The sequence below is a fragment of the Prionailurus bengalensis genome, chromosome D4 (assembly GCF_016509475.1).
Source record: "Prionailurus bengalensis isolate Pbe53 chromosome D4, Fcat_Pben_1.1_paternal_pri, whole genome shotgun sequence".
Lineage (NCBI taxonomy): Eukaryota > Metazoa > Chordata > Mammalia > Carnivora > Felidae > Prionailurus > Prionailurus bengalensis.
The window spans coordinates 5252751-5275731 of NC_057359.1; the positions used below are offsets into that span (position 1 = coordinate 5252751).

Sequence of the window (22981 nt, forward strand, 5' to 3'; positions counted from 1 at the left end):
AGACTTATTCCTTTCGTTAAGGAAAATGGCAGAACTTGGAAAAAGACCATTTATTTGGTCTTGACTTTTTTTTTTATTTTTTTTAAATATATTTTTTTTCAACGTTTATTTATTTTTGGGATAGAGAGAGAGCATGAACGGGGGAGGGGCAGAGAGAGAGGGAGACACAGAATCAGAAACAGGCTCCAGGCTCCGAGCCATCAGCCCAGAGCCTGATGCGGGGCTTGAACTCACGGACCACGAGATCGTGACCTGGCTGAAGTCGGATGCTTAACTGACTGCGCCACCCAGGCGCCCCTGGTCTTGACTTTTAAAATAGCGTTTACTAATGTTACACTGCGTGTTAACTAACTAGAATTTAAATAAAAACTTAAAAAATAATAAAATAAAATAAAATAAAATAAAATAAAATAAAATAGTGTTTAATTGGGTTCTCAGGGTGCCTAAGTGGCTCAGTCTGACTTCAGCTCGCAGTCTGAGTTTGGGCCCCACGTTGGGTTCTGTACTGACAGCTCAGAGCCTGGAGCCTGCTTCAGATTCTGTCTCCCTCTCTTTCTCTCTGCCCCTCCCCAGCTTGTGCTCTCTCTGTCTCTCTCTCAAAAAGAAATAAACATGAAAAAAAAATTTTTTTTAATAAAATAGTGTAATTGGATTCTGAATTCAGCCCTGGAATAGCACACGTACAATCAGTCTTCCAGGAAAAATCCTTGGTGTGCTAAGCGAATGCCCACTGGATTCAAATTGTATTAAATAAATAAAAATAAAATATGCTCTAGAACCTGCGTCGACAGGTTTTTTAAGATTCTAGTTTAGTTAAAAATGTCATTTTTCTCTTCTTTAGGAAGTTTGCAGATCAGGTATAAGCTGGACAGAAACCAGGCACCTGACGTTTTTAACTTTGGTTTTAAAAACCTTGCCGATGGGCAGTTTCACCAAGTGAAGATTCACAGAGAAGCGGCCATGGTCTCTGTAGAGGTAAGGGGGTGGATTCAGCAACGGCAACAGTCCCCAAACTTGTGACGCTCAGGATGTGTGACTTCAAGCAAACCTTTGACAATAAATCCTAATAAAAGAGATACACATTCAACATGGTCTTTCCGGAAGTGTTGGGGACAGAAAATGTAGTTAGAGTGTTTGGTTTAGCAATTTTTGTGTTTGTTCAGCAAGAGGCTGACGGAGTTATTGTTAATATTTGACCATTTCGAATGAATGCTAAGCCGTCCTTGTCGGTAGGGGAATGTTGTCTGGTTTACAGCGACTGCTGGAGATATTCCGATGGGAACTTGTTCCCATCTGACTACAAAAAAAGCAAGTGCCATAGAAATGTAAACACAAGGGGAAAAGCGAGGTTTTGCTTAAAGTGGGAATACATTTTTAAAAACATCGGTATTTAAATGATTCATTGGCACTGGGCTTTGAATAGCCTTTATGTATTGAATCTGTACGAATAATACCTTTTCCGGCTCGTTACTAATTTCTATTCGAAATGAGTAAAAGCTTTAAGGTTTGCAATAGCTCATTGCGTCTCTTTGTGGATTATACCAATTATAGACCCTTAAACCACGAAGAAAAACAGGGAAAAGAATAAGGAATGGGGTGGTGTGAAATCCGAGTTATTATAAAAATTGTTATGCAACAGCTTTCTCCTTTTAGCCTCTGTGATAATTCGAACATATGGCTGATTTTTACCGTTTTTCTTGGTGTCCCTGTGATTCCCTCTCTCTTACCATCAAAATTGCTTGCCATTTTGATGTTTGCTTCTCGTGGAACGTTTCATAGGTTAACCAGAATGCAAGGAGACAAGTTATCCTGTCATCGGGGACGGAATTCAACGCTGTCAAATCCCTTATGTTGGGCACAGTTTTAGGTAAGTGGCAGAAAATGCGTCCCCCCACAGCCCATGGGTCAGAAGCTTTAGGTCGCGAACACAGGAAGGGGTCGCGGCGCTGAGTAAGGCTCCTTGTGGTCTTCCCAGTGACGGATAATCCCAGCTTCCCAGGGGCTTCCCGAGGGATAATCACGGCTTCCCAGCGAGGGATAATCAAGGTGGAAACTGTTCTCTTGTCCAAGTGCCCCTGCAGTCATGAGTGAGGGCTGTCTTCCAGGCACCAGGGTGATCCCTGAGAAGTCCTTACACTTAACCCTCTCCCTTGGCAATCAGGCAGAACAAAACTCGGCATTTTTCTAGCAAGTGAGGAAAGACAAAGTCAAAGCAGATATCAAGGCCACAAATTCTCGATTAATCAGGAGTCAAATGCAAAAACCACTGAATGATAAGTATAGCTTTACATTTACGAGAAGAAGAGAAAAGGCTTAGTTTTCTTGTAGCAAGTGAGTATGTGTCGGGCTGTATATCCTGGGCCCTGCTTTGAGATATATTTAATGCTCCCAGCTGCTTCTCGGGACGTCGCAGCCTAAAGATCCCGCGCCCGCTCTTGATGGCTGTGAGTACATGAGAGCGCCAGAGTAAAAATACTATCCTATTTAGGCATCAAATGATTTATGCCTTTATTTTTCCCTTTGTCGCCAAGAATTAAACCGAAAGAAAAGTAGGTTTTGGAAGGTATATCTTTTCTTTTCGATCACTTACGCACGAACTGTCCATATCATCTACATTTAAAGTTACTTGGCAGAAATCGTCTTGTGGAATATTTATTATTCCTGTTCTGATACGTGATACCCGCCTGGCTCCGTTGAGCCCTAGGTGATCGGTGGAATCTTTGCTAGGTTTCCAGCCATTTATACCCGGATCCTTTGATCGTTTCGGCCGCTGCCCGCGTGTGTAACATCGCAAACTGGAGATTTAGAGAAGGCACGGGAATGGATGTTCAAAATATGTTGAGAAGCACAGTAACTGGGAAAACGATCATATTTTCCAAACAGACGATGGGTAGTAAAATTATGAGTTCTAGTTTTTCAGAGGGAAGGCGAGGAATCCCAGGGTGCTCTTGAAAATGGTAAAAAACCGGGGCGCCTGGGTGGCTCAGTCGGTTAAGCGTCCGACTTCAGCCAGGTCACGATCTCGCGGTCCGGGAGTTCGAGCCCCGCGTCGGGCTCTGGGCTGACGGCTCGGAGCCTGGAGCCTGTTTCCGATTCTGTGTCTCCCTCTCTCTGTGCCCCTCCCCCGTTCATGCTCTGTCTCTCTCTGTCCCAAAAATAAATAAATGTTGAAAAAAAAAATTTAAAAAAACAAAGAAAATGGTAAAAAACCAAAAAACCATGTAATTTAGATGCTGCAGCATCACCGGAAGCTCCAGGCCGGTCATGTGCAGTTACAGGTGCAGATTACACCAGGGAAGGAGGGTCCGCGAGGTCTTTGCTGGGAACGTCGGATAAAGAATAGCAGACCTCAGGCTGAAATGGTGGTCCTGATTTATAATCATGCCTTCAAGGTGGATAAAGAAAGGGCCTCCCAAAGTGTTGGCAGAAAGGCAGCTGGTGCTGCAGGTGATTTCGTGTGGCTCACGGCTCCGGTCCCCGCGGCACAAGCAAAATAACCATCGAGCAGTTAACCCAGAAATAAAAATGAGAACAGTTGCTTCCCCTTGAGCACTGGGAGAGGTTTATGGCTATTGCAGCCCACTGGGGAGGGGACTCTCTCAGTCTCTAATGTGTGACTTTGGATGTGTTCTAGGCATTTCTGGACACCCATGTTTTTGTGACATTAGTAGATGTTTTTTTCATTCTATTTTTTTCAAGTTTTTTTTTTAATTTTTAATGTTTATTTATTTTTGAGAGAGAAAGAGAGAGAGAGAGAGAGAGAGAGAGAGACAGACTGTGAGCAGGGAAGGGGCAGAGAGAAAGGGAGACAGAATCTGAAGTAGGCTCCAGGCTCTGAGCTGTCAGCACAGAGCCCAACGCGGGGCTCGAACTCGGCAGACTGTGAGATCGTGACCTGAGCCGAAGTCGGACGCTTAAACCGACTGAGCCACCCAGGCGCCCCTCAAGTTTTTATTTAAAAAAATTTTTAATGTTGTTTTTATTTTTGAGAGGGAGAAGGAGAAGACAGAGCATGAGCGGGGGAGGAGCAGAGAGAGAGGGAGGCACAGAATCCGCAGCAGGCTCCAGGCTCTGAGCTGTCAGCACAGAGCCCGACGCGGGGCTCGAACCCACAAACCGTGAGATCATGACCTGAGCGGAAGTTGGATGTTTAACCGACTCAGCCCCCCAGGCACCCCTCAAATTTTTATTTAGATACCAGTTGGTCAGCATACAGTGTAATATTAGTTTCAGGTGTAGGATTTGGTGATTCATCGCTTACATACAGTGCCCAGTAGGGTTTTTTGTTCTATTTTAAAAAGTGGCATAGTCTAGAAAACCACAAGAACTGGAAAAACAATTGAAAGAAATGAGCTCCTTCCCCGGCTTTCACCCATGACAATCACAGTATACATTTAGATAGAGGAGGCTATGAGATTCCTACAAATTCAAAGCCCATGTTGAGTTTCAGAGAACAGTGGGATGGAACCCCTTCCTTGGCTGTCAGTTGAATAATATTATAATTGTTTTTAACATCCAAGCGGTAAAGAATTTGCTCCTTTTTTATCTGATACTGAGCTCCACTCAAGGATAGTTACTTACTCTTCTTGGATAGTAGGGATAGTTACTCTCCTCGGTTTGAACAGCGTGAGTAATTGATTGTCTTAGGGGCGTGCAAACCTCAGAGCTAGATTATCATACAGTGGTGCGGTCTGCGACTGGAGTGACGGCTTTGCCTGCCCCCAGCCGTCTGATCGCTCCTTCCTGGCCACAGCAGGTGTCCGTGGACTTTTCCCAGCCACCAGAACAGATAGGGTCAACGAACGAAATGAACACCCCACACGCAACTTCCTGCCCTCAGTGACTCGAGCCTCTGAGAGGAGAGGTGAGGCACGTTCAGAAATGCCTGTGATGCGGGGCGCCTGGGTGGCGCAGTCGGTTAAGCGTCCGACTTCAGCCAGGTCACGATCTCGCGGTCCGGGAGTTCGAGCCCCGCGTCAGGCTCTGGGCTGATGGCTCGGAGCCTGGAGCCTGTTTCCGATTCTGTGTCTCCCTCTCTCTCTGCCCCTCCCCCATTCATGCTCTGTCTCTCTCTGTCCCAAAAATAAATAAAAACGTTGAAAAAAAATTAAAAAAAAAAAAAAGACATGTCTGTGATGCAAGGTAGAAAGTGGGAAGTTGACAAAGGAATGTTTTTAAAGACAATTTGGCTTTTGATCGACGATGGAAATATTGATTTAATAACTAGGCTGCATTATATGAAAAGCAATCATTTTAATAAAAAAGGAGAATAATAAATTTTATCATATAAAGTTTTATTTTCCCACAAGCTAATATACAGAGGACAATAGTGCAGAATCGAAGACGTTAATGTTTTTATTCGAGAATGGTATATTCAGGAGCATCTCTCTCAGGCTATAAAAATTAAACTTGAAACTCAGCAATGAAGTTTATTGCCTGAAGCAATTGAGTCTAATAAAATTATAAATATTCATTTCATCTGTACATAGAGCTATGCATCTTGATCAAAGCTGAATAAAACTTTTCATGTTCTGGACAACTTTCAGGATGGCTTCTGCCCTGATTCTGCTGCCACTTTCAGAGCAGTGAGTAACTAAGGAGACACTGCTTTGTGTCCAGATTTGGAGAATATAAGCGGAGCTTCCCTTCATAGACCCAACAGATTGGTTAATACAGAGCCATTAATTTGCCAAAGAAAGTTGTCGCAAACTATGGCAAGCTATCCAGAACTTACGTCTTGTTAGCTGTTTTGACTCAATGAGTTATCCGTTCATTAAAAAAAACTTCTGTGGTCCCTAATGCGCACTTGTCCCTCACAGGATATTTTGGATGTCTACCAACAAGACCTACAGATATATGCACCTGCCCTTAATGCACTTGCAGTATAATAGGGAATATAAACAACGGAATAGTGTTCATAACTAATCTACTTTAGCGTTATTATTATTTACCCTAATGTGCTTTGGACAGAATAGTTCAGGATCACCTTCTAAATTAACAGGCTGTCCTTGTTCTTCTTAATTAGTGGTCTTCTTAATGGTGACCAATCAGGTTAAGTTTTCCCAGTTACTATAAAATCATTTTAGTATAATCCTACTTTAAATGCACAGCATTAGATTTCTGATTTTCTGTCTGGTCTTGACTTGGATGTGGCCTATAGTCCCAAAGTAGGAGAGCTTTAAAATACAACAAACCAGTAAGGTGCCCTAGCATTGTTTTGCTAAGTTTTATTTCTCTAGAGATGTTTATATAAATGGTATTCTGTTGATTTTGTGTGAGTGCATAAAAAGAAACAATGACAAAATTCCCCAAATATCAAAACCAAAATCCGTTTTGAAGTATGCAGAATAAAGACGTGCCTTTCTATTTCCTCCTGGGAAAGAATACAATAGGTTGAATGTAGTTCAAATCAATACAGTCATGCAGATAAGCCTTAATGGGTCAATTTCCAGTGTGGGGAAAGGAAATCCATTGAAGGTTTATAAATTGAAATGGAGCTCCATATATGAGAATTGAGTAATAAATAATTTGTGGAAATTACCTACTGACATCGTCATGGACAGACTACTGTTTAGATATTATGTGACTTCTATGTGACTTATGTGACATGTATGCCTTTTCTATGCTTTGCCAAAGAATTTATCTCATTTAGAAAGAAAGACACAAAACGTTTATAAAATTTCAGGAGTATGCATATAAGTGCGAAGATCCTCAACAAAATATTAGGGAATCTAATTCGGTAACATAAAAAAGTATTATATGCCATGATCAAGTAAGATTTATGCTAGGATTTTAAGGTTGGTTCAGCAGATAAAAATTAATCGATGTAATATGCCATGTTAGTAAAATAAAGGATGAAAACCACATGGTTACCTCAGTAGACACAGAAAAAGCATTTGGAAAAAAAAACCCAAAAACTCCACCCTGCTTTCATAATAAAGAACATTGAATGAACTAGGAATAGAAGGAACCTTCCTCACATGAAAAAAGGCATCCACAAAAACCCCCAGCTGACATGACATCATACTCAATGGTAAGATAATGGAAGTCTTTCCCTAAGATCAGGAACAAAATGGGAATGTCCACTCTCACTGGTTTTGTTCAAGACTATAGAACTCGTTGGAGTGAGGGCTATTTCGCAAGGAAAAAAAAAAAGTAAAAAGTATCCAGAATAAAAAGAAAGAAGTAAAACTATCTCTATTTGTAGAGAATGTGGTCTTGTAAGGAATCCAGGAGAAAAGCTATTGGAGCTAGTACACAGTTTGGGCAAGGATATAAGATCAATATACAGAAATTTACTTTATTTCTATATCCTAGCAATGAATAATACGAAAATGAAAGGAAGAATGAAATGTAAATTCCATTTAAAATAGCATCAAAAAGAATAAAATACCTTGGGATAACTTTAACAAAAGAGGTATAAGACACATATGCTGGAAACTATGGAACTTTGTTGGAATGAATTATGGAAGACTTATGTAAACGGAAAGACATCCACGTTCATGGATTGGAAGACATACTGTTGCTAAGATGGCAGTGCTCCCCAGATTGACCTACAGATTCAACCGGATGGCCTTTTTGTAGAAATTGACAAGTTGCAATTTTTGTAGAAATTGACAAGTCCCAAAATGCCTATGGAAATGCAAAGGATTCCAAGTAGCCAAAACAGTCTTGAAAAGAAGAATTAAGTTGGAGGTCTCACTCTTGATTTTAAAACTTGGTACAGAGCCATGCTAATCAAAGCTGTGTAGTATTGGCATAAGGGCAAACCCATTGGCCAGTGAAGTAGCTTGAGTCAAGAAATACCTCGATTTATCACTAGTTGACTTAGACATTCATGCTACGCCCATTCAATGGAGGAAGAATAGTCTCTTAAACAAATGGAACTGAGCCAACTGGATATCCACAGGCTAAAAAAACAATGTGGACCCCTACCTCACACCATTTACAAAAATTAACTCAAAAGGAATGGTAGGTCTTAATGGGGGGGCTATAATTATAAAACTTTTAGACCAAACTATGGTTGTATATTTTTGTGACCTTGGGTTAGGCAGTGGTTTCTTAGATAAGGTTTCTCAAAAGCCTTGCATTACGTCATGGTTTCTCAAGAGCACGAGCAACACAAGAAAAACAGATATGGTGGACCTCATCAAAATTAAAAACTTTGGTAATTCAAGTGACACTTCCAAGAAAGTAAAAAGACAATCCACAAAATGAAGAAAAATATTTGCCGGTCATGTATCTGACAAGAAACTTTTGTACAGAATATATAAAGGACTCATCCAACTGAACAAAAAGACAAATAACTCAAGTTAAAGTGGTAAATTTTGCAAGGGGATACTGGTAATGGTGTTACAGCTTTGTAAATCACAAAACCCCACTGAATTGTGTACTTGAAAATGACGGATTTTATGGTATGTGAACTGGATCTCAATAATAAGAAAAAAAAATCGATTAGAGATTTCTCTCTTTTGCCAGTGCCTTTTTTCCATGCAGCTGGGAGAGTCGGAGTGATGAGCCATAACTGGACGTTTATTCTGAAGGGTGAAGGAGTTTATTTGAGAACAGGATGTGATGGGAGGTAGGGAGTAGAGAACTGGTAGGGGCCAGCGCCCGAGACTGCTGAGGTAGAGCAAAGCCACGTCAGCGGTTCCTGCACAAGCCTAGTCATACTTTTGAAAAGGACTAAGAACTAAGGACAGAGAGAGCAACCGTGCGGAGTTGTGACCGTATCCCCTTGTTAGGTAGACGAGTGGCAGAGACCGCTCACGTCGTGACACGTGGAGGTGACGTTATTTACTAAAGACTGCTCTTCTAGTAAATACCTGCTGGCAATGCTTGTTCAAAGGGCCCGGGGTCCCAAATGACCCCGGATTTCTTCCCAGGCGTTGGCTGCCAGTGCTGGGATTCTTGGTGCATGGCGAGCATGTGTTTTGGAGAGGAGGGAGGTGTAATTAATTCACTTCTTTCTGACTCTGAAAATCACATCCCTCCAGCCCTGCATTGTTGGAAAGACAGACGGGGAAAGTCTGTCTAGTCATCATCTTCTAATTATGTCATTTATTTAGAATAAAAAAAAAAAAGTTCACTCTGCTGTTTCATCAATTCCAAAATAAACGGCAGGTCGATTCAGGGGCACGGCTTTCATTCATCGGGTGTTTCTAACATCCATTCATGCTGTTGCGCGTACAAAGTTCACTCATTGTCTTTGCTGCGCCCTTTATTGCATGAGTATCTCTCAGTTGGTTTATTCTCATGTTGACGGGCAGCTTGGTTGTCTTTGGGGCTGTCAATCTCCTGTATCAACTTTATAGTTATGCCTCCTTTTATCATTACCTGTTACTCCTAGGATTAAATTGACATAAAAAAACTTCAGAACATTTTATTTCCTCCCCCACCCTCGTTGTCACGTATTTTATGTTTACATGTTGTTTTGTTCCGCAAGACGTTACTATTGCTGTTGTTTAAAACAGTCAGTGTCCATTTCATTCTGTCCACATTTTTACACTTTCGGATGTATTTCCTGGTTTCCTGCGATTCCTCGAACCACTCACTTTGTTTCCTGATTTTTCTTTTTTTTTAAATTTTTTTTTTTCAGCATTTATTTATTTTTGGGACAGAGAGAGACAGAGCATGAACGGGGGAGGGGCGGAGAGAGAGGGAGACACAGAATCGGAAACAGGCTCCAGGCTCCGAGCCATCAGCCCAGAGCCTGACGCGGGGCTCGAACTCACGGGCCGCGGGATCGTGACCTGGCTGAAGCCGGACGCTTAACCGACTGCGCCACCCAGGCGCCCCTGGAAGTTTATTTTTAAGAGAGAGAGAGAGAGAGAGACAGAATGCAAGCGGGGGAGGGGCAGAGAGAGAGGGAGACACAGAATCCAAAGCAGGCTCCAGGTTCTGAGCTATTAGCAAAGAGCCTTGCCTTGGGGCTCGAACCCACAATCCAGGAGATCATGACTTGAACTGAAGTCAGATGGTTGCTTAACCAATGAGCCACCCAGCCGCCCCTGATGTGTGAATTTCTAATACCGCCTAACTATTCTCCTAAGGTTTCCGTCGTGTTTTTTTTCTTTACGTTTTAAAGGGAAGAAAACTTTTGAGCCAGAAGGAAGGGCCTCGGTTATGGAATTTCAGGAGTCAGCTACTAGGGAAGATAGATTTGCACTCTTTGTCTTCCTGAACACAGTTCTGTTAATTCTGATGCTGATATTGTGTGGACCTTGTTCTGGAAAATGGCAGCTTGGACCCGTAAACACTTGCTTCCGCTCCCAATTCATTGTGTCTGTGCCCTGAACAGAGGGACTGGAGGGCCAGCCCAGTTGCCAGGAGGGGCGGGAAGGTGTGCATGAGGGACCTGCGGTGGGGATTTGCCCCGTGGGCTGGAACAGAGCAGAGTCTCAGGGAGGGAGCCTGCAGATCCTGGGCAGAGCTTGGCTTGGAGAGAACTCCGGGGCCTCCAAAGGGAAGGAAGCTCAACACTGCTCAGCATGGTTGTGCTCATGCTCAGTGTCCCTCCCTGAGCGGAGGATGGGCTGGCTGGTTGGGCCACATTCCTTCTGTCATGGTGAGGGTGAGGGAGAGAGACTTCTTCCTACAACGTGGGCTCCGTGTCAGAACAGGTGCACTCTCCACATTGCCAGGACCCCCATATCATCATGTAAGGTCCCCAACCATGGAATTCTGAAACTAGCAGATGAAGAAATAAATAAGTAAAAAAAAATAGTAATAATAATAACGTCACCCCTTAGGGAGATGAGGAGGAGGATTAAAAACAACAAATGGAATATCCACATCAAAACAGCTGCTAAAGAAGCCAGAATATAACAAGGATGAAACTTGGGGCTCAAGGGAATTTGAGAAAAGTCACACATGCAGACACAGACGCTGGGGGTTAAAGTAAATATAACTTCGAGATTTCACTGGGTCATCTGAAGGAGGGGATCATCACTGATTATGCATAAACAGTGACCTGGAATATATTGTAGGTGGAGTATCTCAAACCACAGAGCGAAAAAGCTTAAGAGAGAGAAATTAGAAGGGAAAATAAGAGGAAATGTAACACGAGTAACTAGAGATCCAGAAACCGAATTAGAAGCAAAGACAATAATTGTGCATTTAAAACAATTCTCTGAGTTGAAGGAAAACCTGAGTCGCAAATTGAAAGGACTCCTCAATGCTGAGGAGAAAAGACGTACATCTGGGAAAATTTCTGATTGCCAAACCACAGAGAAGAAAGCTTCCAAACTTTCGAGACAGAAGTTACTACAATGAAAAAATAATGATCATGGCATCAGCACCCAACTTCTCATTTGTAACAGTGGGATAAAAAAAAAAAAAACTCGACAGAATATCATTACACTGCCGAGGAATGAGCTGCAGCTTAAGCATCTGATATATAATGTATTTGACAAGGTTAAAAAAAGATATTTTGGATAACAAGGAAGGACTGAGATTAAATATTGACCATGCATCCCACGCGAGGAAGATACTAGAGAATTATTCCAGTCAAAAAGTGAATCACAACCATGGCCTCAGGATGGAAACCATGAAGGCAATAGGGAACGGTGAGCAGTAAACCTTTTGACGTATATTGACATTGAACATGCATACGTAATATGTGGGCACATAAATCCACCCACACGTGTCCATACCCACAACGCACATACATGGAGAAACATCAAGTACACAGTCTTGAAGAACGTGAAAATATAGTGCACTGTAATGTTCTACTGATGTTTCTTTCCTGAGTAGTAAGACTGCTTGCAGAAACGAAGGTCAGTTACCTTTGAAAACCTACATGTCACAGGATTAGTCTAAAGAATTAAGGTCAATGTCGGCCCCTGATTTGTTCTCCCACCCTAGCCCGGTAGTGCTCGTGTCAGACTTTGACCAGTCTCTCTTTTTGCTCAACAGCCGAGACCTTTTTTTGGTCCGTATTTTTGTTTGTTTGTTTGTTTGGGGTTTGGGGGGGTTTTTTGTTTCTTTGTTTGCAGAAGAAGTCCTATGTTACTATTATGGTGTTTTCCCATTTTTTTTCTTCTTGACATTCTCTCAAGTATATTCAAGTGAAGATGCCTCTCTTCAAGGAATATATATTGCCTGAATGCAAAAAAAAAAAAAGTTATCGCATCTTTAAAGAACTCTTTTAGTATAAAATAACCATTTAATTGAGTTGTCTGTAGCTCATCTTACTTCACTGTAAGAATCTACCTGAAATTCAGCATATGTAACGCTCCTTGATGCTTCTTCATATAATCAGCCTGGCCAAGATAGCAATATGTTTCAGAAAATTCTTTTTTTTTTTTTTTTTTTTGTTTTGTGATTGTAACAATGTAAACATGTCCCTGATTTTAGTTGCTTGTAGAGGCCTTTTACACAGCACTTACTTGCGCAACTTTAAAATTACTGAACAGAATTTTATAAGTCCGAGTAGCTCCCAATGAATTTATTCAAAGTTTCCCAAAGTTAGATCATTTTTCTTAAAGATATGACTCTTTTCCAAAGCTGAAGGAGCAAGGATACAAAAGATTGGACTTTCAGGAAGGACAGACTGAGATAGTGAGACGAAGTTTGATAGGAAAAAAAGGCGAGACGTGTAATGAGATTGAAGAACTCCACCCCCTGAGTTTGTAGGGGAGGCAAAACTTTACATCTCCCCTCTTAAGGTTTCTAGCTAAACCTGAGCATTAAATTGACCCGAGGCAGATTAACAAGAGGGAAGCATGTAGATTTTTAAATGTATATGGTGCCTCCATAGGAAAATGAAGACCCAAAAAGCAGATAGTGTTTATATGTTAGATTGAACACAGGGTATAGTAATTGTGCATGAGTAATTAAATGTACGGGGCGGGGGGGGGGGGGGGACAAGTGGGGGTAGGAGTTACTTTAACAAGGTTTGCGTGTACAGATTTCTCCAGCCTGACCCCCTTCTCACAGGGGACCCTCTTCCCCCTAAGAAAATAATAGTTCTTTATTTTTCACAGCACCTAGCATGTATGTATTAGATTATCCATATCCAAGCAAAACTATTTATAGTTACTTATAGTATCAGGAAGTGGAGACAAAAGGGCAGTACCCCCTCAAAAACTCAAACTCCAAGGCAATAAAGATTGTCCTGTAAGGGTTTGCAACATCCAGATAGACTGGATCAGAGCTGAGATTCTCAGGGTGAAATTAAAGACGGACTATCAGGCCAATCCAAAAAACACTTCTAGAACGTATACGTATATTCTATGGAAGGTATATGCATCTGTTAAAGGAGAAAGAGTACTATAATGACCCCCATTTACCTGTCCCTTAATGTGAATAATTACGAACATGTCCAAAAGATACTGACATAATAAAAGGGATAATACCCTATTGAAAAGGGGGTTACTATAACCAGCTCAGATACAGGTCCCCCTGCTTGAGAGACCTTTGTTTACTAAGGTCTAGTATTACTAACTTTCTTTTTATTTTTTTATTAAAAAAAATTTTTTTTAATGTTTATTTATCTGTGAGAGGGAGACAGTGTGAGAGGAGCAGAGAGAGAGGGAGACACAGAATCCGAAGCAGGCTCCAGGCTCCGAGCTGTCGGCACAGAGCCTGACTCAGGGCTCGAACTCACCAACCTGGAGATCATGACCTGAGCTGAAGTCGGACACTCAACCGACTGAGCCACCCAGGCGCCCCTGTTATTTTCAGTAGGATTAAGGGCACTCATGGTAACCTCTGCAGATCCCTTAACGCAATGCCCAGCCTGCGGAAGCCAGCACATAAATTCTTGGTAGTTGTTCATGGTTGTTAGGAAGTCAGCCAGCTCATTGACTGAAGCAGGGACGCAGTGTGACAACAGAGGCCACACGTCCTTACTAAGTTGAGGTGGCTTCCCCTGTGGGGTACACGGATGCCCCCCCCTCCCCCCGACTCACTGCATTGAAACATTTGGAGTCTACACTTCATTGCCGCTGGTCAGGTTTGGTGGCCATTGAGCGAGAGCACTGAGGGCCTGACCATGGTCGAAGCGAAGGAATTGATGAGGTCTCCTGAGTCAATCCCCCGCCAACCAACCTCCATCAGAGTGGGGTGAGGGCCGGGAGAGGCAAGCCTCAACTTATGGAAAGGGGGCAGAGACCATCACTGGAAAGGGGGGAGCGGCAGTGGGGTGTGGGGTCCCCCCCCCCCGTGGCGCCTGCGGTTAGCGGGGGACCTCTGTCAACAGTGAGCCAGACCTAAGTGCGCGTGGGGAGATCAGAGCTGCGGTAAGGACTCCGCCAGAGCACCGCCGTCCCCAAGCTCCGGAGACCTTTCACTGGGACCGCCTCGATTCTTGGCCACAAATCCTGTTTCAAAGTACTGTGCTGATCATTTGGAAAATGCCGCCGCAGAGGATTTTTAATTCGTTTGGAACGCGTGGCTGCATCCGGGGGCAGGGGGGAGGGGCCCGGCGTGCCCACACGCAGAGTTGCACCTGGGCGTCGTTCACCAAGGCCACGGGTGCCAGGGCCGCGGGCACTGGCTCTGGCCGCCTCTTCCTAAGCAGGGAAGGACGGGGGATCCGGGGGGAGGGTGCTGCGGCCGCGCCCTAACGCGTGCCCCGCTTCTTTGCCCGCAGAGCCCCCCGGCGCGGACCCGGACACGCTGCGGGCCGGCGCGCGCGGCTTCACCGGCTGCCTCTCGGCGGTGCGCTTCGGGCCCGCCGCTCCGCTCAAGGCCGCGCTGCGCCCCGGGGGCCCCGCCCCGGTCACGGTGCGCGGCCACGTGGCCGCCGCGGCCCGCTGCGCGGAGGGGGCGGGGCCCGGAGCCCCGGCGCAGGAGGCCACCCGCCCGCTGGCAGGTGGCGCAGGTGCGTTGCCCCCTCCGCCCGCGGTCCCCCGCCCCGTCCCTCCCCGGAACCTTCCGGAGCCCGCCGCGGGCTGGGCTGGGCTGGGCCGGCCCCGCTGGGGCGTGGGGTTCGTGCGCGTGTCTGGCACACGGTGGCCCGCTCTTCTGCCCGCGTGACGCTCGCGCGCGTCTCCGGAGGCCCCCTTCCCTCTCGCCTCTGTCATTCTCCCTTTTTCTTCCGTAGGTGGCTCTGGACCAACGGACGGGGGACAGCCCTTAGTTACTGCTGACGGAAGGGACTCCGCCGTCATCGGAGGTAACAGGGCTGTGAATGACCCGGGCCCTGGCGTTGTTGTCACCGTTGGCCGGATCCAAAAAGCGTCTGTGGGGATCCGCGCTGTTGTTCCGGGTCGATGCGGGACGCAGGACACTGGCCGATGGTCCCCGTGTGACCGCCCCGAAGGCAGCCTCTGGAGGCTGTTAGTTCAAGGCCCCGGTGGCTCCACGGAGACGCTTTTTAAGTAGTTGCCAGACTGCAGAATAATAAGGTTTTTCATTTGAAAATAGCCACTGATATTTCTCAGGATATGTATGCTTAAGACGCATTCACCTTTACTTCTCCGATTCAAAATAGCCACGGGCCTCTCAGTCCATTAGCCCAAAACATTTAAAAAATACTATGAAAAGTAGGGGCGCCTGAGTTGGCCCAGTCAGTTAGGCGTCAGACTTTGGCTCAGGTCATCATCTCACAGTTCGAGAGTTCGAGTTCCACGTCGGACTCCGTGCTAACAGCTCACAGCCTGGAACCTGCTTTGGATTCTGTGTCTGCCCCTCCCTCAGCCCCTCCCCTGCTTTCTCTCTCTCTCTCTCTCTCTCTCTCTCTCAAAAACCTTAAAACAATTTTTTAAAATAATATTACAAGTAAAACATACATTGGGAAAAACACCTAAACTAGGCAAATTGTCATTTTCCTAAACATAAAGGTAGCCAAGATAAAGATTTTTCTTCGAAAAAATTTTTTTAAAGTTTGTTTTTGAGAGAGAAAGAGAGAGGGGCACAGAGTGCAAGCGGGGGAGGGCTAGAGAGAGTGGGGGGCACAGAATCCGAAGCAGGCTCCAGGCTCCAAGCCGTCAGCACAGAGCCGGTGCGGGGCTCGAACTCACCAACCATGAGATCATGACGTGAGTTGAGGTTGGATACCTAAGGGACTGAGCCACCCAGGCGCCCCCTAACATAAAGATTTTTGTAAGCATAAATATGTAAAACTGTTTCTGGTGTCAGTCTTGTCTTAGATTTATATACACTTCTATTTATAAATATAATTACTTATATATTTACATAATATATATATTTTTCGTGTCACATGTATTCTCTAAATGTGACACAAAAACTGAATGTAATATAGCTCTTTCAAGCAAAGCCTGATAGCTAAACTATATGTATATTCAAATATATATTCCCATTACATAGGAACTCCTATGTAATGGGAATATATATTTATAGGAATATAAAATACTTCTATTTCATACGTTTAATATATTTGAAGAAGTAGAAGTAATTGCATCTTAAATACCTCCCAGTGTATTCTCTGGAACAGGATTTATGTAGGTCTCATTTAAAGAATGAATAATCAAGTCTCCCTCCTTATCATTCAAGAAACATTTAAATGTATTTACGTAGATTAATGCGATGTGTCCGTTGCAAAGTCGGCTGGGTAAGGAGGAAGTGCACTGCTGGTCATTCCATTGCTGTTCCAGAGAAGGGACTTAGTCCCAGAGCCGGGTGACCCCATTGGCAGTCCGCTCTTCAGGCGGGGTGCGCACCAGGTCAGATCGAATCTGTTCCTTTCGCTTCCGTTCATAAAAGACACCAAGCTTCTCCAGACCGTGAGCAAAGCGTTCAGATGTTTTCAAGTGCCGACCAAATCTATGTAAGAAAGTTAATATTCCCTTTCTTCTCTCAACCATTTCTATTTTTGTGATGAGTGAAGTATGTGACGCCCCGCCCCGATTTCACGCCTCCAAGAACAAATAAAAAGCAAATGTGTTACTTATAATGTGTATCTAAAAAGAATACTTTTGTGTTAAATTTTAAATCAAAACTTAATCCTCAGCCGTTCTCATTTATTTTTAATGAGGGGACTTCGCTAGAAAGCAAAAGCTAATTGAAAATAAATCAAGAGTGATTAATGTTTTCCAAATAGGAATCACAGTCCAAAACGGGGCAAAATATCGCGGTTAGTGCCTTTATTAGAGCAACGAAAATAGTCAAATTGATGACAGAACAGATGTGGTCTTCGGCGCTTTATCGCGTTTGGTTAAATATCATTGACAAGATGTACGAAGTGAGTAAGTTGCACCAGTATTATTCCCCTGAGAGGTCCTAGTTGGCTCCTGATAGGTGGGTTCTGTATTGTGCGTTACCCTTTTCTCCTCTTGCAAGCAAAGAGAACAATATAGGAGAGAAGTAATCTCAATAACATTCAAACCTGGTAAACCAGAGATCACGGAGGGTTCCTGGCCAAGGGACCCATGCTGTAGCTGGGCAGAAAGGGACAGACGTGTCAGTAGATGGAGGGCGGGCAGATCTGAGTGCTTGTCACACACACATTTAGCCCGGAATTGCTGAAGGGAAGGTTATGGAATGCGTCTGATGCATTATGCAAGTTACCTCAATCTTCAGAGAGTGGCCGAGGACAGAGGTGGTTCTAAGACCCCACCCAAACTCACAAAACAAACAAGCTAGTGATCAGTTACATACGTAACAGCGTGGATGTTTCTGTATAATGGTGACAGTAATTGTATAATCGAGTGGCCCGATCGCCGTTATGGAGAGTTGCCGTCTCTGACTCTAAAATTGGATATGATATAGCTCTTTAAAGCAAAGTCCTATAAGTAAACACAACAACAATTAAAGCAGCTCTACTGTTTGTTCTCATGTGAGATGTAACCGTTCGAGAGTGTTTCTTATTCTACCTATTTGATATTTAAGAATATTCAAAAAATCATGAATATACTACCCGTCTCAGGGAAGGAAGGGTCTGGGTTCCTGAGAGCATGTGTTCAGGAATCCCTGTGACCAAATATACCCAACCAATTTTGAGGTTGTCGGATCCCATTATGCTTTTTTTTTTTTTAATCTTTATTTATTTTTGAGAGAGTGCGAGCGGGGGAGGGGCAGAGAGAGAGAGGGAGACCCAGAATCCAAAGCAGGCTACAGGCTCTGAGCACAGAGCCCGACGCGGGGCTCGAACCCACAAACCGTGAGATCATGACCTGAGCCGAGGTTGGACGTTCAACCGACTGAGCCACCCAGGCGCCTCTCCATCACGCTTCTTTATGTCTGTCCCAGAGCATAATGAAGAATCTTCCTTTTTATAATACACATTTTGATTCACATAACAAAACAATAACGTGTTTTCTAGCATTTGCTAATTAGAATACTAATGCCTACGTGAGTTGTCTTAAAAGCATATTGACTAGTGAATGCTTTAAAAAAAATTTTTTTTTTTTGCCTCTTTGTTTTGGTCTAGATTGGACATGCGTTCTTCACTACTATGATAGCTTGAGCGAACACTTCTAGACCTCATTTGAACACCCCACCCCTGGCAGTGCTTCAAAATAGTCTGAGGAACTTTTAAGACAACTCTGATGTCCCAGCCTCCCACCCAAAGATTCTGAGCTATTGTCTGCTATGCACCCAAAGTTGCGAACCACTGGCGTAGCGAATGTTTTCGGTACTTCAAGCATTTCCAACGGGAGATCTCAAATAATCTACTTTCCAGAGTTGGATGGTCTCAATATGTCCAAAGTTTAACACAATGGCATAGTGATTATCTATTGCCGCGTGATAAATTGCCACCGCTTAAGGCTGAACCCAACCCACTTTGATTATTTCACGGTTTCTGTGGGTTAGGAGTCGGGGCACAGCTTAGCCGGGTCCTCCGCCGAGGGTCGCATGAGGCTGTGATCGAGGTGTCCACCCGGACCGGAGTCTCATCTGGAGATTCCTCCGGGGAAGGAGTCCCGTCATCACCTGCATGCTTGTTAGCAGCATTGAGTGGCTTGTAGCCATAGGACTGAGAGCATCTGCATTTTTGCCGGCTGCCTACCAGAGCCTGACCTCAGCCCCTGGAGCCTCCCCTGCAAGTTCCCTGCCATGTAAGGTTTCCCACCCTGACTGCTCACTGCCTCACGACCGGCAGGAAGAGGGACGGACAGTCCCATAAAACAGGGGCTACAGCCTTATGTAACAGAATCCCATAATCAGGTACAGCGTATCACCTTTGTTCCATTTTGTTGGTTAAAAACAAGTCACAGGCCCTACCCACAAACAGTGGAAGGGGGTCACACAAAGGCATGGACCCCCAGCAGCGGAGATCACTTAAGACTCTTCTAGCCTCGTAGAAACAAGCGTATGCACACCACAGATGTGTGAGTCAGCAGTATCTCAGTAGCAAGTTTTCCTTAAAATACGTAACACCAACAGGGCACCCGGGTGGCTCGGTTGGGCGTCCGACTTCGGTTTAGGTCATGATCGCATGGGTCGTGGGTTTGAGCCCCGCGTCGGGCTCTGCACTGGCAGCTCGGAGCCCGCTTCAGATTCTGTGTCTCGCTCTCTCTCTCTCTCTCTCTCTCTCTGCCCCTCCCCCACTCGCGCTCTGTCTCTGTCCCTCTCTCTCAAAAAAATAAACATTAATAAAAAATAAATTAAGGAAAAACACACGTAAGCATTTAACTACTCTATGACAGGTCTATACTGCCTATCCTTTTAAAATAATTAAATTATTAGCATGAAGTGAGGGCGTGACCACGTTGTAGTTCGGAAGGTAAGCGTGAGGGCATTAACTGAAAGTGATGCTGATCAATCTTTAGGACGAGGGCATAAAACTGCTGTATCTAAAGGATGTATGGACTTAGAAGTAAACTCAGTGCTATAGTACCATTTGGTTTCTAATTTTCTGGTGAGATCTATATATATATATATATGATGAAATATATATATGATGTAACATGATGTAATATATATATGATGTAATTGATATACATAGATGATGTAAATGACGCTCTATATTATAGTAGATTATGAAGCTTATATTCTGACTATGTTTTTCCTCTCTCTCCTCTCACTAGGTGTGATAGCCGTTGTGATATTTATCTTGCTCTGCATCACTGCCATCGCTATACGCATTTACCAACAGAGATGGCTGTACCACAAAAATGAATCGAATATTCCAAAACACAGAGACAATGCCGAGACCGCTCTGAGAAGTGAGCTCAATCTGCAAAATACAGCCAGTGAAAGCCAGAAGGAGTATTTCTTCTGATGGGCAGTAGAGGCTCACTCATGCATGGCCCTGGTGACGCGACTTTCGGGCTGAGCCAGGGGCTCCCAGGGGATGACGCCCCCTCTCGTGCTCTTGGGACAGACGGTGGCCGTGGGGCGCCGTCAGCTTGCTCGTGGGTGGCCCCAGGAGGCCCTGCTCAGTGCTGCTTCATGATCTATTGATGTAAAAGTGACTTCGGTGTGCTCATTAATCACTGTGTGGCAGTTTCTGACTGTTCTGACCTGATCTTTGAAAATTCAAATGTATTTTGCATAATGACTCTGGGTGTTAAGTGGGGGCAAGGATTTGAGCTGTGGCTCTACTCGCTTAAGACGGAGACGCAGACGTTTATAAAAGTCAGAGTTGGACTCTGATGTGCGTTGTGTGGAGGTCTGTATTTTGCTTCCCTTATCGATCACCTGCTGACACTCGTAAAGCAGGAAGTGTTTCTCAGATGGCGTTCGAGTGGTTTTCATCTTCCTGCACGCCAGAGCCTGGTGGCCAAAAATGCATTCGAGACTTGGAAAAGAACATTTTTTGGCTGCTTGTTTTTACTATTTGTCTCTTTTAAGTCCGTTTGCATACGTTTTAGTGACGAAGTGCATCTTGAATGTCAGCTACGAAATTCTAGTCTTCTGTTCATTTATGGAACAGAAAAATGCATAGGTAGCAAAGTGTGTAAAGCATTCTGATCTGCAATATTTGCTTATTTTATTCTGTAACTGCTCATTTTAATCTTTGTAAATTATGATAAAGATGACCTCATGATCTCCCCCAAAACATCTATTTTCTAACTAAACCTGTGCCCAGGTATGAACTCTATATTTAACACTGCAAATGTATCCTTCACCCATTTCATTTAAATGAAATATAATCTTGAATTTATTTCCTTCAAATGTGGGGTGATTAGGTCACTATTATTTGTTGTCCTGTGGTTCCCTTTTTTCTGAGGTGGTCCCAACAATCTGATTTCTTACGACTGTCTTTTCATTTACTAGGGAAGAGTCACAATTTGGAACTAAAGCTCTCCATTTCTTTTTCTAAATCCTGAACTGATCCACACAAACCCTGGATTCCCCGAAGGTGGAAGGATGCTTTTGCGAAGGGAGGGCGCGGGCTGTAGGATCTGAGTTAAATCTGGCGTTCCGCTCAAGCATCTGGGATCTCGGGGTCCGCTTCCATTAGAGCCCCCCAAATCGACCAGCTCATTTCATAGTAGGGTATATTTGCATCCGAGGGGAGCAAAGAACGTACACGAACCGCGGGAACCGTGCCAGGAACTCCTTTCGCGGCAGTGGTCACCAGATGACTGTGTGCAGCCCACCATTTGCACCCAACAGCCAGTTACACAAATGATGTGCCACCCTCTTCAGATGCCACTTGGCCACGTGCCTGCTGGGAATCAGATTGCTCCCTTTGACCCCAATGGGACCACCTGGGACTATACACATTTAGCCTTGCTATTACCTTTGAGTGCACACCTACTTTTCTGTGATTTTTTTTAAAGAATAGAAACAGCCTCTATACTAAGTCTTTTCTCAAGAAAACCCCTTTTTTTTGTTTCTTAGGGTTTCATATTAGTTTTCTATGAGGTGTAACAAACCACCACAATGTAGTGGTTTAACGCGACACACGTTTAGCGTCTCACTGTTTCTGTGGATCAGGAGCTAGGCATGGGTTTTCTGTTTCCTAAAAAGCTGTAATGAAGTGTCAGCCCGGGCTGTGTTCTCATCTGGAGACTCAGCTAGGGAGTCCTCGTTCTTAACGGTTATTGACGACATTCCGTTCCGTAGTTCTGGAAGATTCACGGAAGCCTGCTTCTGTTCAGGGCTAGCAAGAGAGAGAGCTACTCTAGAGCAAGTCTGCAAATACGAGGGAGTTTTATGGAACATAAAGTGATGATGGGAGTGACAGCCCATCTCCTTTGCCAAATTCTGTTGGTTGAAAGCAAGTCACAGGTCCTGCCCACGCTCAAGAGGAGGGGGTTACGTAGGACTTGTAACCGGCAGGCTGAGATCATGGGGTCCCTTTAAAGTCACTCTCTACACTACTATATCTTTATTGAAGTTTCTTTAAGTGAGCGATGAAGGATTTTCGGGATCTCAACATAGTAATACATGAGAAACTACCTTGGTGAATGGTATCCATACCTTTCGCCCAAAAGGTCTGCGCAGGTCGGGGAAGGATTCAACGCGAAATCATGGGCCCTGTTGCTTCTACGGAACGCATAGTTGAATGTGAGCATCCTGAAATCGTTGCAACTTTAACAGATGATCATGTTGAGTTCCAAGAGAATTCATCACTTTGGTAGCTGGAATTTTACAGATTTATAGATAGGGCAATCCGTTGTACTCTGCTCTCTTTTTAAAAGAGAAAACAAAATGTTTCTACCAAATTGCGGTGATGTATAATCCACTTTACCGATTTGTAAACGTCAACCTGCTTATTTGTTAATAAAATAACGTTTTTGAATTAAATTAGGAAAATATTTTTAAGAGAAATTGACTGGAATTTGAATTGTGAATTATATTGTTTTTTCCCCTAATCTATTAAAAAATGTGCAAATGTCTCCATTCTGTAATGGTGTGTGTGCTACGTTACCTGTACTGTCTACAGAGAGAACACTGTGGTATGTTAATATTATTCGTGATGGTATTTAAATTATCGAACACAAAGTAAAACACAAAGTACCTAATAGGTACTGATTATTACAAGCTAAAATACCCGTGAAGGTAGAAGTCTAAACCTTTGCCAGAGAACAATAATTTAACAACCAGTAAGTTATTTGTTGAGTTGAATGTTTACGATACACTCAAAACTGGTTAAACGTGATTTTCCCCAGAGTTGAGT

The 22981-nt window shown here is 43.9% G+C and overlaps 1 protein-coding gene across 2 annotated transcripts in view; it reads left to right on the forward strand.

Annotated features, from left to right (window-relative positions):
• LOC122475351 (contactin-associated protein-like 3) overlaps positions 1-22700 on the forward strand; it is a 193350-nt gene extending 170650 nt beyond the window's left edge. For both annotated transcript variants that reach the window (XM_043567261.1, XM_043567262.1), the window contains 5 exons: positions 842-975; positions 1780-1867; positions 14597-14827; positions 15050-15121; positions 19938-22700. In XM_043567261.1, coding sequence (XP_043423196.1) covers positions 842-975; positions 1780-1867; positions 14597-14827; positions 15050-15121; positions 19938-20131 — 719 coding nt within the window. In that variant the 3' untranslated portion in view covers positions 20132-22700. The remainder of the gene's footprint in view (positions 1-841; positions 976-1779; positions 1868-14596; positions 14828-15049; positions 15122-19937) is intronic.
• The last annotated feature ends 281 nt before the right edge of the window (positions 22701-22981 follow it).